The sequence below is a fragment of the Anoplophora glabripennis genome, unplaced genomic scaffold (assembly GCF_000390285.2).
Source record: "Anoplophora glabripennis isolate ALB-LARVAE unplaced genomic scaffold, Agla_2.0 scaffold249, whole genome shotgun sequence".
NCBI lineage: Eukaryota > Metazoa > Arthropoda > Insecta > Coleoptera > Cerambycidae > Anoplophora > Anoplophora glabripennis.
In genome coordinates this window covers 104,717-122,102 of record NW_019416857.1, presented here as the reverse complement: position 1 = coordinate 122,102, position 17,386 = coordinate 104,717, and the positions used below count along the sequence as shown (strand labels likewise).

General features: G+C 31.3%; 1 protein-coding gene and 1 non-coding gene across 3 annotated transcripts in view; both read left to right on the top strand.

The window, feature by feature from the left end:
* Positions 1–6,826: 6,826 nt before the first annotated feature.
* The window catches only part of LOC108907224 (extracellular matrix-binding protein ebh), a 75,223-nt gene continuing 64,663 nt past the window's right edge, over positions 6,827–17,386 (top strand). For both annotated transcript variants that reach the window (XM_018710802.1, XM_018710801.1), the window contains exon 1: positions 6,827–7,020. In XM_018710802.1, the coding sequence (XP_018566318.1) occupies positions 6,954–7,020 (67 nt within the window). In that variant the 5' untranslated portion in view covers positions 6,827–6,953. The remainder of the gene's footprint in view (positions 7,021–17,386) is intronic.
* LOC111691983 lies at positions 8,220–8,326 on the top strand. The gene has a single exon (XR_002763109.1). It is a non-coding gene; the product is annotated as a U6 spliceosomal RNA (small nuclear RNA).

Genomic DNA, 17,386 nt, shown 5'->3' with positions numbered 1-17,386 from the left:
ATAATGCTTTTTAAAATTACATAGTGGGCTGTGATAGCAACTTTGACATTCTGAGCAATTAGATGAAAGAATAAATAATGCTTTTCATCAGATTCAAGCAACAATAAATTTCGAACAAATTACATTTTCGTTACTAAAAAGGTATTTTTAAGCGTTTACTCAAATAAAATTATTAAAATGATGACTAATGTTATTAATTTCTTTATTCGAATAAATAATTGAATGATTAGTGCTTGTCATTTGAGTAAGTGTTTTCAGTTGGTTTTTTAAGTTTTACTCGAAAATCAGACGTTTTTCGAAAAATATAAGAGAGTAGCAATTTGTAGAAAATTGAAAGACAAATCCGAAAATATTATGGTTGTTACCGTAAAGCAGTAACTTACTATTTTATTTACAAATATATGCCACCGATACCCTGTATCTCCGCCACTGCAACATGTAAATTTTAGGAGAAGTCCTCAAATTTTGGACAATGTTTACATAAATACTCTCCTTAAAATTCACCAAAGAATACGAAGTTTCAATTTTGTTCACCGTTTGTGAATCACCCTGTATATTAAGTGACATAAAAAAAAGGTTTCTTTGCTTCATTGACAGTCATTTGATATCAATAATTTGCACCACCGTTTACAAGAAAATTGGCAATAAACGTTTTTATGACACATTTTGGTGGCAAAGATTCAGAATTGCCATACCACACCAACTGGAATAAGAAAAACAGCAAGAAAGTTGCACTTACGTACATTGTACTTCCTTAGCTTTAGCTAGGAATCTTTGATATGTTTTTGTTGTTCTCGGGCTGGGCTCTGCTATCAGAATCCCTAGACCCTGTTACTGGTTCTGAGGCCGCAGCAGAACGGCCCCTAGATAGCCTAGCCCAAGAACAAGTGCATGTCAAAGATTCCTAGTTAAAGTTAAGTGTAATGCAAAGAGTGACCCCAAAAATCGCCCGTTTTTTCACAATTCGCAGAGAACTAAAGAAAATAGATAAAAATATGTTTTGGTCTCAAAATACTCGTCGTAAAAAATTAAGATGAGCATAGCTTTTAGTTTCAATTCAAAATTCAAATTCAAATTTTCAAAAATCACCTTTATTTAGGGGTTGAAAAGACGCCCAAAATGAAGAATTGAATATTATCAATAAATATACAAACTATTATCATGTGAATTTTTCTGTCGAATGATTCTTGATACAAAGAAAAGTTTATTCTCATGACTGAAATAGGCATGTTGAATTAGAAAATCCACCCTTAAGCGCTCTCAAAAATAGAGAATATCAGAAATAATCATAAAAACTCCAAAAAAAATATATTAAGATAATTCACATGCTAATAGTTTTTATATCAATTGGTAATATTCAAATTCTTCATTTTTGGCATTTTTTCAACCCCAAAGTAGGGGCGATTTTTTAAATTTTCAAAATACTAAAAGCTATTCTCATTTCAGTTTTTTACAAGTAATTTGCGACCAAAAACATATTTTTATGTATTTATTTTAATTCTCTGCGAATTGTGAAAAAACTGACGAAAATCACAGTTTTTTTGCAGTCACTTTTTGTAAGTGGCAGTGACCAAAAACCATGGTACTTTACTAGAAAAATGTAGTGAGCTTTTTTATCAGTTCATTTCCATTTTGAAATATAAATGTTGTGAAGCAATTTGTTTTTCGAGAACGCTCGTCGCAAATTTTGGAGAATATTTCCTAGCCAAGAAAACGAGAATGTTTTCCAAAATTATTGGGACTTTCTGCCAAATTCTGGAGAATGTCCAGCATTAAATTTTCTTAATATACGTCTATATGCCTTTACTATTGGTGCTTGTGATACCCATTTTTATTATGTTTTGTTATCAAAGGTGCATATTCTATTTCTAAAAAAAAATTACATTGTTTTAAAATATAGCAAATTTTTTTTGTAACTTCCGCGTTACACACTGTCACGCCCAAAAAAGGTGAGTTTTTTATTATGAAACCAGCATCATGTATTTTTATTAATAAAATCGGAAGACACAAAAATAATCAACAAGAAATAATTTCTTCGCATATTTTTCAGAAATAATTAAAATATTTTATTTATTTCTTAAAATAATTTCAAATATAATAAATAATATTTCGTTAAATGGTTATAAAATCAAATTATAATTTTAATAGACGTGACATTTCTTTTACTTTTTAGAAAGCCCTGAAAATGGAAACTTTGATAACATTTATTCTCGATTTATTCTCATTCCTGAGAAATATTCTCAAAAAATAGGTTCTCGGAAACTTTGCATCACGAAGTTTGTATTATATTTTGAAAATCATGTCAGGCCTTGGAAATGACAATAAGTCTATAAAATTATAATGAAAATTATCAATTAGTACATATTTTCACCACTCCTCACCTCCGCTTTAACGATTTTGAAGTTGTGTAAGATAAAAAAAGGCAATTTACATTTTTTTTTTAGGATGATCCAAAAACCTGAAGAGTTAACTGAATTTTAAAAACAGCAATGAAATTTTGCTAAAATTTTGCTGATTTTGTAGGTATCTCTAATAATAAACAAGTAAACCATTCTGACTTTCCAAATTTAAAGTAAAAATCGGAATTCTGAGTATTTAAAAAAATGTATAAACTAGGATGGCCTTTCTACGCCTTCGTATAAAACAGTTTTACTTTTTAACAAATATTAACTAACCTTAAGTGTTACATAACGTGGTAGCTTAGAGTATGTATTTTAACATATATTTTAATCTTTATATATACCCACATGTTAGGCTTTAAGGTTTTAAAATTATTCTAAATAAAACAACAAAAGATAATATTTAAATACAATAAACCAACCTTTAAAGCTATGGGATAAGTATTATAACAACTTTACACTGTTAAGGAAATATATACGCAGCGTTTTTGCTTCATACCAATTTTTTAAAACATGCTGCCAAACAAGAAAAATCAACCGAGTTTAATCCAATATTTTTTACAGTTGAATAAGCTTTTCTCATGTTTTAATCCCAGTTCAGGTGGTGCTATTTTTTGACAGCCGTCTTGACATTTGTGCCAAAATTTTAACCTTAGTGTAATAGTTCATTGCATACAAAAAATCTCTTATTCACTGTATTAAATGTTTGGGATGAAGAAATATCTCCAGTCGACTATTCAAGAGTATGAAATATACACGCGGATTGTGTACCCTGGATACATACATTTGTTTTACGGGTTCTGACATTAGATCTAGATAGCTTTGTGTGTCTCGATTGAAACAAATAAAAAATATTGCGAAACTTCCCATAACGGCAAACTTTAATGTTGACAGTTGCATTTTACACGGCACACTTGGTTTCTTAACATTTAAAATGTCATAAAAAGTCTCGTATGTGCCATATCTTATTTTAATAAACGGTTGTCGTGACGTCCAATGCAAGGTACAAAGTGGTGGCCAAATTTGCTTCTTTCTGAGTATTTTATCTGCTATTACGACATAATAAAGTAATGGTAAAATAAATATTATATTAAGGAATTTATTAATATTAAGTATGATTTTTAAAGACATTCGTTACTTTCTTGCTAAGCTAAGGTCTTTAATGGCGAATCTTATGAAATCGTTGTTGCCAAAAAATATAAATGTAACGCCCGTTAGAATTTAATAGAGAGTCTGTCTCACAACCGTCTGTTTAGCAACGAAACATCAAACAAATGCCAGATTTCAAAAATACGAGTACAAAGTAAATAACATACAAATCAGAGACTTTCTATCAAATTGTGCCATTTTTGTGATGGATCTAAATATAGAGCATAAGTATATAATTAAGATATAAAAGTATAATCCAAATAGATGTGACTGTAACATTGCATATAAAGGTACAGGAAGTTCTATCTTATTTACTTATATTTTTTTGTACAAGGTGAGTATAAAATGTGAAATATTGCTAATACTTTCGAAACTGTGGTTTATGAGGTGGCACTTTTCTTATCCTGCAATTGCATTGCCGTAGTAATCAGCTCAATTTTTTTTAAAGGCATTATATTCATGGCATTCATTTCTTTTTTCAACAGAATAGTATTTTTTTCATGTGACTATTTAATTTTTTATTTGCTTATAGAAGAAAATCGCTTTTTCAAATCAACAATAATTGGACTTTTATAAAGTTCCTCAATTTTTTGTACTGTACTGAAGAATTGTCATGTTTGTAATTTTACGTTCATGACTTTTATTTTATTATGCATTTTAACATTAATAAATAATGATAACTCAGTGGATTTAACTATGTCAAATCATTTTAAGAGGTTCTTAACAATTCACAAATTACAGCTTGCCATCTTTTTCTGTCACTATACAGGGTGTCAGTTAAAAAAAGTCAACGTTGTGTGTGTCCAGTCCAAACTAAACACCCTGTAGCAGTGTCCAGTGGCACCTGGTGAAAATTAAAGTTGTCATATTTTGTTGAAAAATAAAAAATTAAAAGTCAGGAGATGTTGAAACGAGTTGCACATACATATTATTATGAATTAATATGTCATAATGAAATTAACATTGTTATAATGTTTCAATTTTGATGCAAGAACTTATCGAGTTATGTATGACTAGGTGATGATAATAGTTTTTTTTTAAACGTCTGAAAAATGTATAAAATTTCCTGGAGAGACTAAACGTTACATATAAAAATTGATTATGCCATTCAATAGTGGGCAAAAAGTATTCTTCGTTTTTCAATATCACCTCAAACAAGGCTCAAATGAAACAAAAACTGATTTCCAAAATTTCGTTTTTTTTTCAAATATTTCGAAAACTAATCATATTAGCCTTGATTTTTTAGGCATAATGTTGGTCCTCTGTTTACCCAACTTTGCCCGATTTAAGGTAGTTCGTATCTCTTACCGTTTCCGAGATCCCTGTAGTGAGAAACGAATTTGTAACAGCCTGTATATGTGCAATTTTTTTTTTCACAAATACTAATTTTCTTTATAATTATGTTTAATTCTAATTATTTGATATAAATATTTTATTTTAAACACTTACTGCTGTTAAAAACTAAAAAATTTTAAAATTTTGAGGAAAATAAAAAACGGCTCTGAAAAAAATGTTGCAAAGATATTGTGTATCCCTTTTCAAGATCTCAGTATTGGTAACCCCTAAATTAATTTTTTTGCAAATTTCTTCCAAAATATTTCTTAATTTTCACCAACCGCCAATATTCCACATTTCTATTTTCACCCTGTATAGAATGTTTATCCAGTTTGAAAAAAATGTTTTTTTTTTCCCTAATGAAAAAACAATTTCACCCGTACTCAAACATAATTCTGATTTCACAGGTCTTTTTGTTATGCCAATATTTTGACTCGTTTAAATGTATTTAATAGTCAAAGTAATTCGCAACAAAAAGGATGTACAGATCGCCCTGTACTCAAAGTACTTTTTGTCTTCGAGTTAAATAAATAATTTTATTAGAGCTCTTTCTTAGTTTGGAAATTCTAACATCTTAGATTTTTAATTAATAATTTACATATACTATATAAAAGTGCTATGATCCATATTTAATATGCATTTAAATATAAAGTATTTAAAATGTTGTTGCTCAATATAATTGTCATATATTATAGAATATAAATTATTGTGTGTTATTAATAAATTTTTATTGTAAGTCTGGCTTTTTCCTTTCCCTTTTCCAAAAACACACTATAGACTTTTTTCGATTCGGTGCTGGTTGATTTTCGATAAACATCCAATATAAATTGAAAAATTCTAAATATTGTTAATTGAAAAACAAACCTCACACATTGAAATAATTAAACACCTAATGTAATCTTTCAAAGAAATTTTTTATTCTTGTTCTAACATCACCTTTGACAAAGATCAATGCCTAAATATCGCTACGATAAATAGATCTCGGCTATTCATGCATTTTTAGGAATGCTTGCTCAAGCGACTCCCTTGTAAATTGAATTAATAAATATTAATAGAACAGAATTAAAAAGCGGGCCTAAAAATGCAGAATTAACTAGATCTATCTATCCTGGCTACATTTACGTTTATGTTAAAGATAATAATATAGATAATATTTAGATATATCATTTTTAATTTATATATTTTTGATAATAATTAGCGATTTACTAGATATTGTTGGAGTAATTCAATGTTGCATGTAACCTGCAGAATAGTTTCCTGCAATATCAACAGTTAAAAAAATGTCTATGAGATTAAATACCTATCTATATTTTTGTTATCAAAGAACATTGACTTAATTTCATAAGATTTTTGAGAAATTCTCTGAAATTATTTGAATTATCTTAACATCTTTAAAATAAAGTAGAAGTGCAAGAACCATTAATAAACTATTTATTCTTGAAAAAATCCAGTAGGTCCTATGTTGTCACTAATACAAAAATTGGTGTTTTTTAACAATATCTACTAAAAAACGTACAATTTTAAGAATGTAGGTATGTTATTAATTATAAAAAAAAACTATTTTTAAAATAAGAATACATTATCAGTTGGTACAATATGCAAATCGTGATTAAATAATAGGTACTTACACCGCAAATAATTATTACCACCAGATAATTTTAATCCTGTTTCAGTTTTGAAAGTAATATCCTTGCGTAGATCAATCAACGTGTGATAGGTAACGCACGTAGAGGCTGATAGAATTCCGGTTTTCTTATTCGCAGATATCTTATTGAAATAACGAGGGTATCAGCCGTAAATCATTTCCGGAGATAACGCCAGCAAATTTGAATGTGCGCCCAGGAAAATGCAGCCAACCTGACCGCCCGACATGCACATGCACCCGTCAATGGCTCCCATCAGCTGTCGATGCGCGTGCGCACAGTATCGAGTGCGATCTCCGGGCAGTGCGCGTACGTGCTCCCAGCGCTGGCTTCGCCCTATGCTAAATTAATACAAAGTTTGTTATTTGTTTGTTGATATTAACCTAAAACTCGGCGATACGGTGCGAAATGGATGTGAAAAGTGTCGATGGTGGGCATGAGCACTTTCCGAGAACCATCCGCTGGCGAACAATCCCAGAATAACCTCATTTTGGGTAAGTAAGTCCCCTGATGACAGTTTGTGTGTGTATGTGTGTCCTTGGTGGAAGGGTGTTATATTTACCGTAAATGATGATTACGAATCGCAGGTGCTTCGGTGCACTGCATACGTCAACTGTTTACAAATGGCACCCTGCTGGATTGCTTTCGTTTTTCGGGTTTCCCAATCGTTACGTCCTGTGTGGACGTTGAACGGTTCCTGGCTGTCATTTTAAGTGGAATGCCAGGCTCGGTTTTGATCTCAGGCACTGGGTGAATGCCGTGTGTACGGTGTATTATCGACTTTCCCCGTGAAAGGGTACGATTGGGGATGATTCCGTGAAGAATTTTATCACGTGAATGTTTGGTTTCGCTGATACGGGACATTATCAGCGGTGCTGTGCGGGTGATATGGCTTCGGAATATCGACCTCCTCTCTACTGCTGAGCCCGCTTCGCGGATTTGGGATTACAAACACGGTGAACGGAATTATGGACAGTTTTATGTCAGGAAAGGCAGTTTCGGGTCGAAAAATTGAATGATACTTAGATTTTTCTTGTAATCAAAGGGATCTTTAATGTCTTTGTTTGCCGAAAATCATCAAAACATTTTTGAAGGTACTGTAAGTCCTAGGTACGAGTATAAGGAACTTCTAGTAAACGATGTATAGTGGATAACAATTGTTTCACCACCCAATGTGCCTTAAATTAACCAGTATGCCAAATTTTTCAGAAATTTGCAAAATGTATCCACATCTTTTGTTGTGGTTAAATGTAGGTAGGTGCAGCATATTTTTTATTGTCAGGTAGATTTACCTTTGGGTATACCCCTTTGTGGGTATTAAGGAAAGGTATAAATGTAGGTACAATATGGTAGATCAAAATTGAAGGAACTTCTAAATGTACAGGGTGTTTTTTCAGTAATCTACCATATTGAAGGGGAGTCATCAATGTGAAAACATGTGAAATATGAAAAATACTTACAAGTGTTTCAAAATTCAAAAAAAGTCAAAGGACGAATAAGGGAAACAGCGTAATATATCAAGGGCTGTTGTGAAAATTATGACTTTTAAAGTAACTTTCTGCCTTATAAAGGTTTATGGAGCTTATAAATTTGACTTAATAACAATTCAGACTAAGACAAAAAAAGTAGAAGGGACAGTATGATCCCCGCGCAAGAATAAGACAAACTGACAAGTGCGATTTTGTTCCCTTTTCTAATGAAACACGCAATACATACATTAAAATTAAAATGATTCAGAGAAATGTAACAAGTCCTCTGTACAAGAGTGACGCAGAAAATTGAGAAGCATTTCATTTTTTTTACATAACAGAAAAATTGCACTAATATATTTCTAATTCACTTTTTGCATTACCTTCTGAAACCTAAAACCAATCTAATGACCAATTGCCTCAAAATTTATGATGTAGACTTTTTCAGAATTTTTTTTTGTAATGTATCATTGGAATTTAACTTTATTAAAGGATAAGTAAATGGGAAATGTTCAGTTATTTTTAATTGTAGGATACAGAGTTTCTTTAAGACACATTTATTTATCAATTTAGTAAAAAAAATAACACGAAAAAACAACCTTGAAGGTATATCGCACCAGTACCAGAACTGAGGTTTTCTTCTAAAGAGACCCTCCCCCTTCAATACTTTGGATACATATGATCCACCCTGTATACGAATATGGATATAATGTGTACATTGCTATTTTCTTTTCCAAAATTCCTACATACCTACAGCACGAGTGGTTTTACAGCATTAAGAACATTGATTTTCTCTTCATTCAGATAAATGAAAATAATGCTATCCCTGATAAAACTTCTCATTAAATTCATTTTAATCGTAATAAAACATGTATAAAACCCTCGACGAGTGTTTCACGATATAGTTTCTGCCATTGCTGCACCGTTGTGTGCTTTGGAGCTGTTATTTAGGTATATCTCCTTTGTTTCGCAATTTACATATCCACTTTATCATTACAAAATTAAATTTGTCACGACAGCAACCTTCATTGCACCTCACCAATTAGAACAAATTAAAAAGTAATAACTAACGTGGCGGTTATAGTAATAACTAAATTCTTGTAAACTTACATAATGTATTGATTATTTGCGAGCGCGGATGCTATTCTAACTAAATGAAATGGTGTGAAGGTGTCGAGCAGAAGACCAGTTTCATTTCAGTTTGTTGATATATATGTTATAGGTTCGGTTGTAGGGTACACGTATGTACTGTTTTATTTCCAGGGACGTAAGTGATAATGCTGATAACGTGAACTATTGTATCCGTGTAGCGTGGCTATAGTTGATTCAAGTACTTGGTCCTGTTGCTTAATAAGATATTACGTAATATTTTGAACAAAGATTACTTAACGATTTGTAAGAATTTAAAAAATACGTTCGTTATATTGTACAGTATTAATTTTCTTGTGAAAAGAAGGCCGAAAATAAAAATATATTTCATATAAAGGCTCAACGTGGCATTTGAATGACGTACAGAGTAACACAGAACTGATGTTTGGCCGTACTTACAGGAAAACAATAGGAAAATTATTTGATTTAAAATTCCCGAAATTATTCCTTCAAATTTCATGAATATTTAATATTTTAAGTCATTTGAACTGCCCTTTTTTACTTAATAATTTTTTTTAAAAACGTTTTTAGTTTAGTTTTATTATTATTTAGTTGAAAAGAGTAGAGAAATTCGTAAGTAGATTTTGTCAGCGTTGCTGTGGAAAACAAGATACTTTCGTTACTGACAACAATATGAGTCTGATCCTTGAGGAAGCTCGCAAATGTTCGAAATTAATAGGAGTAGAAGCAAATGAATTACGGTAGGATTTATGAATGTCGATACTCAACTCTGAAAATCTGAAATATACTTAATCAAATCAGTGGGTCTCTTTATACCTCGCTTTATACGTATACTTAATTTTACTCATATTTCTGCCAAAAAATTTAAAATGTACCGTATTTATACAGTGTTTACTAAAGAATGGGCCATACTTTAAAGCTAGCTTCCTTGGTTTTTAAAACATGCTGTTTTAAAATAACTAATCATTTTCTAAAAATATCGATCCTTAAAAAAAGTCTGAAGGAAACAACGTAGTGACAAGCGCGCTCAGAACGCCCTGTATGTTTATTGTAAAAAAACAAGTAGATATTCGTGTTTATAACACAAAAAACTTGCTTTTTCAAAATTTGAATAAAATTACCCAAATAATAGATAAGTCATCGTGAGAAAGTGAAATAAAAAACTACTTTCTCGGGCCTATAACTTCTTATTTTCATCCAAGGAAGTATGGCTCATTCTTTAGTAATCACCCTGTATATAAAATAACCCGTATCTCATATTTATTGTAATAGTTGTGAGATATTATGTCAATAAAACAAGAAAAAATCTTTCTAGACTACAGTTAACTGCAATGCACAATATAAAAACATGTTTGTTTCATGCGTAATAATGAAATTTACCAAAAAACCACCATTAAATGATTCTGCATCGAAAAGTTCATAAATATACTTTAATTTTACTGATTTAGAGGCAGAGGTGATCGAAAATATATAAAAAATCAGTATTGCCTTGTAACTCGTAAACAAATGAAGTTATCAAATATCTGATTTAACAGTTGTGAAAATCGAACTCGAAAACTTGTCACCACTTATTTCCTTCCTTTAGCAATTAATAGTAGCAGTAATTAATTTAATAACAAATCGTTATATTTCATAAATAAAGCAGGCTTGAACTAGTTCTACAAAAATGGAATGCATAGTTTCTAATGTTTTGGTTCTCATAGTTCTGTTGGCATTTTTGCTGATCAGATTCGAAGACAAAATGCAGTTTTACATTACTCAGTATCACCCATCTTAATTTGTTTTCGAATTAGTGGCTATATTCATTTTTTTACGTATTTAGACAACTCTATCTCTACCGATAAATGAGTTGGAGTTAAAATAAAAACTATGATATTACTTTTTTACGTTTATATTTTTAGGTAATATTTTTCTGATGGTATCACAGTCGGCCATGGTCCAGAACGCTAGGTATTTGTTTCCTACAAATATATAAAATATCATGATTACTTTGACAAATATGGATATTTTATATACAGCGTGTCCTACTAGTGCGGGAAAGTCCAATATCTATGTTAAAATGAGGAATATCTGGATTTTTCATTTTACTATGTTGCCACATTTCTCGGAATGTACAAATTAAAAATATATTCAACTATACAGGGTGTTCCACTTTTCCTGGACAGACACCAACTTTGGTTTTTTAAATGGAAACACACATTTTTTATATTTTTTTCGGATTCTACATCAAAAATAAAGAGTACTTTGGCTAGAATAGTTCTATTCAAATATTCACAGTTTTTGAGATATCTCGCTTGAAAGGTTTTTCTAGTCGATATTGGTTGCTTACATTTTCTGATACTGACAGGTTATACTAATAGCTACTAATCCCATTTTTTTTATCAGATGTTTAGTAAGGATGACTCTTCCGAATCATGCTCCAAAAACTGGCCTGCGTTATACAGGGTGACCAAAATATGTCAAAATTGCCAATTGAAAAGTCTCGATTTTTTTAAATGGAACGCCCTGTATATGTTCATACCATGAGATGCAGAATTAAATTCTCTACAACTTTGCTATATCTGCTCCTATACCAAAATTCATTAGTTTTTCATGAAATCTCATTTCTATGAAAAAATGCGAATTTTACAAATAGCTTATATGTAAAATAACGTAGTAGGCTCCTGTCAAAGGATAATCTGGATAATTTTCGATATATAAATATACCTTTTTACAGAGTATGATACCTCCAGCTGAAGATGATGTAGCCACCACGTCAGGATTTTTCCCTAACCTCAAAAAATAGCTGAAAATTAGTAGAAATCGCAAAGATTTTAAAATTAACATAAGCGTTAATAGAGTCAAAATAAAAACTTTTTATTCCTGCACTTTTTTCTCTAAACCGCCTGCTGGTGAGGTTACAGCCGTTTTCAACCAATTTTGAGCATTAAAATGCCTACAACTCCTTTAGAATGCATTTTAGAGAAAAAAGTGATGAGGATTATAGTTCAAATGCTAAAAAGAAGATTCATTCATTAGTATATTGCAAGGACTGCTGAATGAACTGAAGCCAGATATTTATAAAGAACAATAGTGGTGGAGGTTGTTCAGAAATTCCTCTAAACAAAATCTAATGGGAGCCTCTTCTATGTATAATACGAATAAGTTCGCTTCTATTCCTATAATACATTCAGTAAAAGAGAGGTACGATAATATGAAACAGGTGTATTAATTGGGTCAAAATAAAAACATTTTTTCTCTAAATACATTCTTGAGAAGTTATATCCATTTTAATGCTCAAAATTGGTTTAAAATTACTGTAACTTCTCTTAACAAAAAATGGAGATTTCCACTGATTTTGAGCTAGCTTAGGGAAAACATTTCTGATGGCTCCATCGTGTCAAAAAGTATATGGGAAAAAAATTGTGTCTGTGTAATAGAATGAACCTCTAACAATGGAAACAGGCAAAAACAAACAATTTGAACCGTTAAAAACAATTAAAAACGAAGTCATTATCCAGCGGAGAAAACAAGAACAGATTGATTTTCGAAACGTCAACAACTTTTTGAAGTGAACGATATAGATTGTTTTTTTTTTTTGTATTCTGTATTTGTCTGCTTTTTTTAATGTGAAATTTTTGGTTAGGTAATACTATTTTCATAAAAAAAACCTCTTGACTGATCCTTTTGGCGAAGGCTTTATTATTTAACAGGTGACAAAATATCCAATAAATAAAGAAAAACCCTTGTTAGGTACTGTAGAAACCATCTAGCAGCGGGCAAAAATAAAGTTAAACGCAGGCTTTGCTACAGCTTGCTTTCTCTTCGCGTTATATGTATCGCTGTAACCATAGCAAGTACATTATGAACATCAATTCGATCTGTATTTACAAAAATACATCGTTACATTGCCTGATTTAAAGAACCTACGTTTTTCTTGCGGTTTAAATTTCTGCTTCCATTGCAAAATTGTTTTCTTTCCAAATTTCGACCTTCACATCCTTATCGTTACTTTCACCTGTCACAAATTGGGACAGCAATTTAATGAGAAACTGCGTTGCATTTTCTCGGTAAGAAATTCCTAAAAAAGATAACTAGCATCGAGCGGCTTGTCCCTGCTTTCGAAAGTTTCTTTTTAGTTATGATCCAAAAATTCTTAACAGGAACAATGACATATTTTCAAGACTGACTCGTCGATAAAACAAATAAAAAAAGAACAAGAATAATTTGCTTCCTAAAACGATTCTCAAGGGCTCTATGATGCTTCAAATATTGAAAAGGAAACACGATTTTTGATCAGTTACTTCAGAACCATACAGGGTGATTCACAAATGGTGGCCAAAAATGAAACCTCGTGTTCTTTGGTGAATTTTAAAGGAAGTGTTTCCTATAAAGTTTTTATCTAGGACGCTTCATTAAAAAGATACAGGGTGATAAACTTCAAAAAATATTTTTAATTGTTTTAAATAATTTAAAAACTAGTAAGAGAAATAATTTGAAATTGGGCACATGTATTTTTGTAAACATTGTATAAAATCTGAGGGGTTTTCCTAAAATTTACATGCTGTAATAGTGGATAATACAGGGTATTGGTGGCATTTTGGTGTTTATTCTTTTTTAAAACTGACTCAAATCCGTTGTCTTAAAATTAGCATGTATTTTAATTGGTATTTTCGAACTTGTTTCAGTCGTTTAAGCAACTTTTGTTGAGGTATTTTTAACGAAATTGAATTTTTAATATTCTTCCCCCACATATAGAAAATGAAATAAACTTTGATTCATAAAAGTCACAACAATCAAATTTTTATCAAACATATTTTTCTTGCCTAAGAGACAGCCTTGTTGTTATTTCTGTTTATTATTTCTCTTACGACATTTGTATAGGTCGCGCTTATTTCCTTTTACTTTTTTATATGTATGTTTTGCTATTTCAATGTAAGACATACATAGTTTTTTTTTTGTAATATGAAAAAAATTCATATTTTAATGTATACAATTAATTAGTAAGGCTGTCAGAGAGAGCCGCAATTAAATTCCGTGGTGGTGGTGTATTGTAGGGAGATAATTTAATTTGTTGCTTTTTAATAAATAATGCGTACGCCTATGTCCCGCGGCTCAGTTCTGACAGCCTTATTAATTAGTTAATATTTTAATTTTGACATCCATGGAAAAGTGCTGTAAATATAAATTTTGTCAATGAAAATTTTTTTTCGGACAGGGTGTAACAAGAGTACTTTGTCAAATATAATAAAAAATAACAAAATAAACATGTCAGCAGCTGCTTCACTTTAGTGTGACCGAGAAATTAGTTAAAAAAAAAACTACTGCAAATACTAATCACTTTAACTGTCATAAAATGGTGATTATGACAGTTAAAGGGATCACGTTATTTATAAATAAACTAAAATATTAGCTCATGAAAGATTTCAAAAAATTTCTGTCTAAAATTTTAGAATCATTTCTACAAAAATGGTTTTCTCTTGAGACCGTTGCAGATATGGTAATCAATTTTGATAGTTAATTTTTTTATGATAAAAACCTTTGTGTATGTCCCTAAATGCATCCAATTTTGATAATAAGGAATTTAAACTTGAGTAAAAAGCAAAAGCAAAAATTATTTACTTGTAAATACAAATAAATACCAAATAAATAGCTTTAAATACTAAATAACAGTAATTAAAAAAAATCAGTTGATATTAAAGATAATTTCCTTTTATACAGGATGATTTCACTTAAAATACAGAAACTGCAGAACTAGATTTTTTAGGTTCCAAAAAATAAGTAAAGTTTACTCTATAATTTTTTTTTCCTATAGAACTCGGTATTCAAGATACAGGGTGTTAAAGTTTACAAAAAAAATATATTTTTTCTGCTGTATCTTCATAATGCGCTGACGGAAATGAATGTAAATTACTACAGCGTATTCACTTAATTAGACCTTTTATCGAATGTAATATTAACCTTGTGGCTTTACCCAGTGGCGTGCTACTGGAGGCGCCGCCGCCGTATATAATTTATTTTGGAAGCTTGAACACCCTGTTCTGTTATTTTTTGAAAATTTGGTCGGCCATCTTGAATTTTGCAAAATTGACCTCGGATCCGTGACCAACGACCTCGAAAACCCCCGTATATCAAATTTGACGCGAATCTGTCATTTTTTGAAAATTCTTGATATCTGACCTAAATTGATCCGTTTTTTTTTGAAGTTTGAAAATGAATCATCAATTCTGATCGCGGAATCACGTTCGGCGGGGTCTTAACCATATAAATGAACATTTGAATATAGAAAAAAGAAATTGTATTTTTCCTAGCACTTGTTCGTGAATTTTTGCTATTTTTTAATCTTTTTTTTTTGAGGTTAGGAAATTCCTGTGATGTGATAGCTCAATTCTGACACCGGATTCGTGATCAGGAGGCAAAAATACTATGGATGACATATGTCGCATGAAAGGTACAACTTTTTTTTTGTGTGGCTGTGTTATTTTTTGGCAACTAAACTATTCCTGCAGTTTCTGTATTTAAAGAGAGATCACCCTGTATACTTGGATTATGGAATGTTTACTATAGAGCTAGTTCAAATAAATTCAAATTTTTTCCTGTCGTGCCTTTGAACATTTATTTTGAATATTCAGATTCCTTAGACCCTTTGTAATTTCTACATCACTGCAAATTGTTTCACATTATGTTTGAAGAATCGTTAAAGCCCTTTGGAACCATTTACGAAAAACGACGAGACGGATTAGTCCTAAAAGTCATCCATCCTGTATGTATAAATACGAATCTTACTTTTAATGAAATTTTTCTAACGACCACGATCAGTAGCCAAGAAATACTTCGCGTTAACTAAGTTTTGTGCATTATTAGCGTGCTCTTGGTACTTATTTGTAGTATGTACATTCTACTTTGGCGCAATTGACATTTTTACCGATCCAACAGAGAAGGTTGTTGAGAGATTGGCCGACTGTAAACCCAAGATACTTCGTACTTTCCCTCGACATCCTACTTCAAACTTCCTTTCAATTATGCAATCTGCCGTATTTTTCTTGTTATTCCGTTTCTTTTGTTTCAAATACTGCATTAAAAATTATCATGTGATTTAATTACAGACGGAGCTTAAAGAATTGGTCACTGAATTGTCTGGAGGATTTACTGCCTATGTTCGTGGTTTATTTTTGGATGTGATGTTTACCGTTCATTGTAATAAAATATACCTGCTCAGGATAAAGGCAGGAATCCTTTCGAACTTTAAACAATAAAACAGTGAACAAATCCACAAGTTATTTCAATATGCTATTCCAGTAAACGATCAAAGTATTTTAAATCTTGTCTATCCTGATGTGGTGATACTATTCCATTTTTCTTTAAGGTATTTTGCCACAGTAGTTCAAGTTTCTATTATCCAACTTTTTATCCATAAAAAGTGATAAATTGATAATAAATATCTGGCACATACCTACATGAAGTTGATACAAACTCCAGCAACTATCGCATTGATAAATGATAACTAGCGAAGTATTTTCAGAATTCTAATAATAAAACTAACAATAGTAATCGACTAATAAGTTACCAAATCATTATATGGATTTTTTATACAACATAATGGTTGAACAATTCACGTATTAAGAATAATATTTTCAGTTCCCCTTCCTGTTTCTCGCTCACGGATCAGAGTTGCTACCTCTCAGTATTAAACTTTAAAGTAATCCATCAAATTCAGATCAAGTGGCAGCAGGGCAATATGCATAATATATAATCCTTTTGGTCCTACCGTGCCGGATAAGGGTCGCCCTTAGCCGAGAGATGGAGACAGGTGTACGGGTATAATTAGAAAATGAAGTGTTGCCGGTATCGCTGCTTGTCAATAAGGCCTTGAGTTGAAAAGGAAGCCGCGTAAATTAAATCGGTTTTAGTTTTTAATGTACTTGTTGCAACAGAGCATTGCGACACACTCGCATGAAACAATTTTAGTCTAAATTAATTGTAGTGTGGGAGTGTGGGGAAGATATCTGAAATATACAGGGTGTTCAAAAAGTTTGGAACCCCTCCTCTATCCTAGAAAATACTGCTCAAACAAAAAAATGATTAGGACAAAAGTTGCAGGATTTTGAGTGAGCAATTCGACGGTGACCTTGACCATGACCTTGAAGGTCATTTAGAGGTCAAGTTGAAGATTTTAAATGGAACCGTATACTTTTCACCCCGGGAATGGTAAGAGCGGAAAATTTTACGTTCTAATGTGACCTTGACTATGACCTTCAAGGTCATTTAGAGGTCATCGTGAACATTTTAAATAGAACCGTAT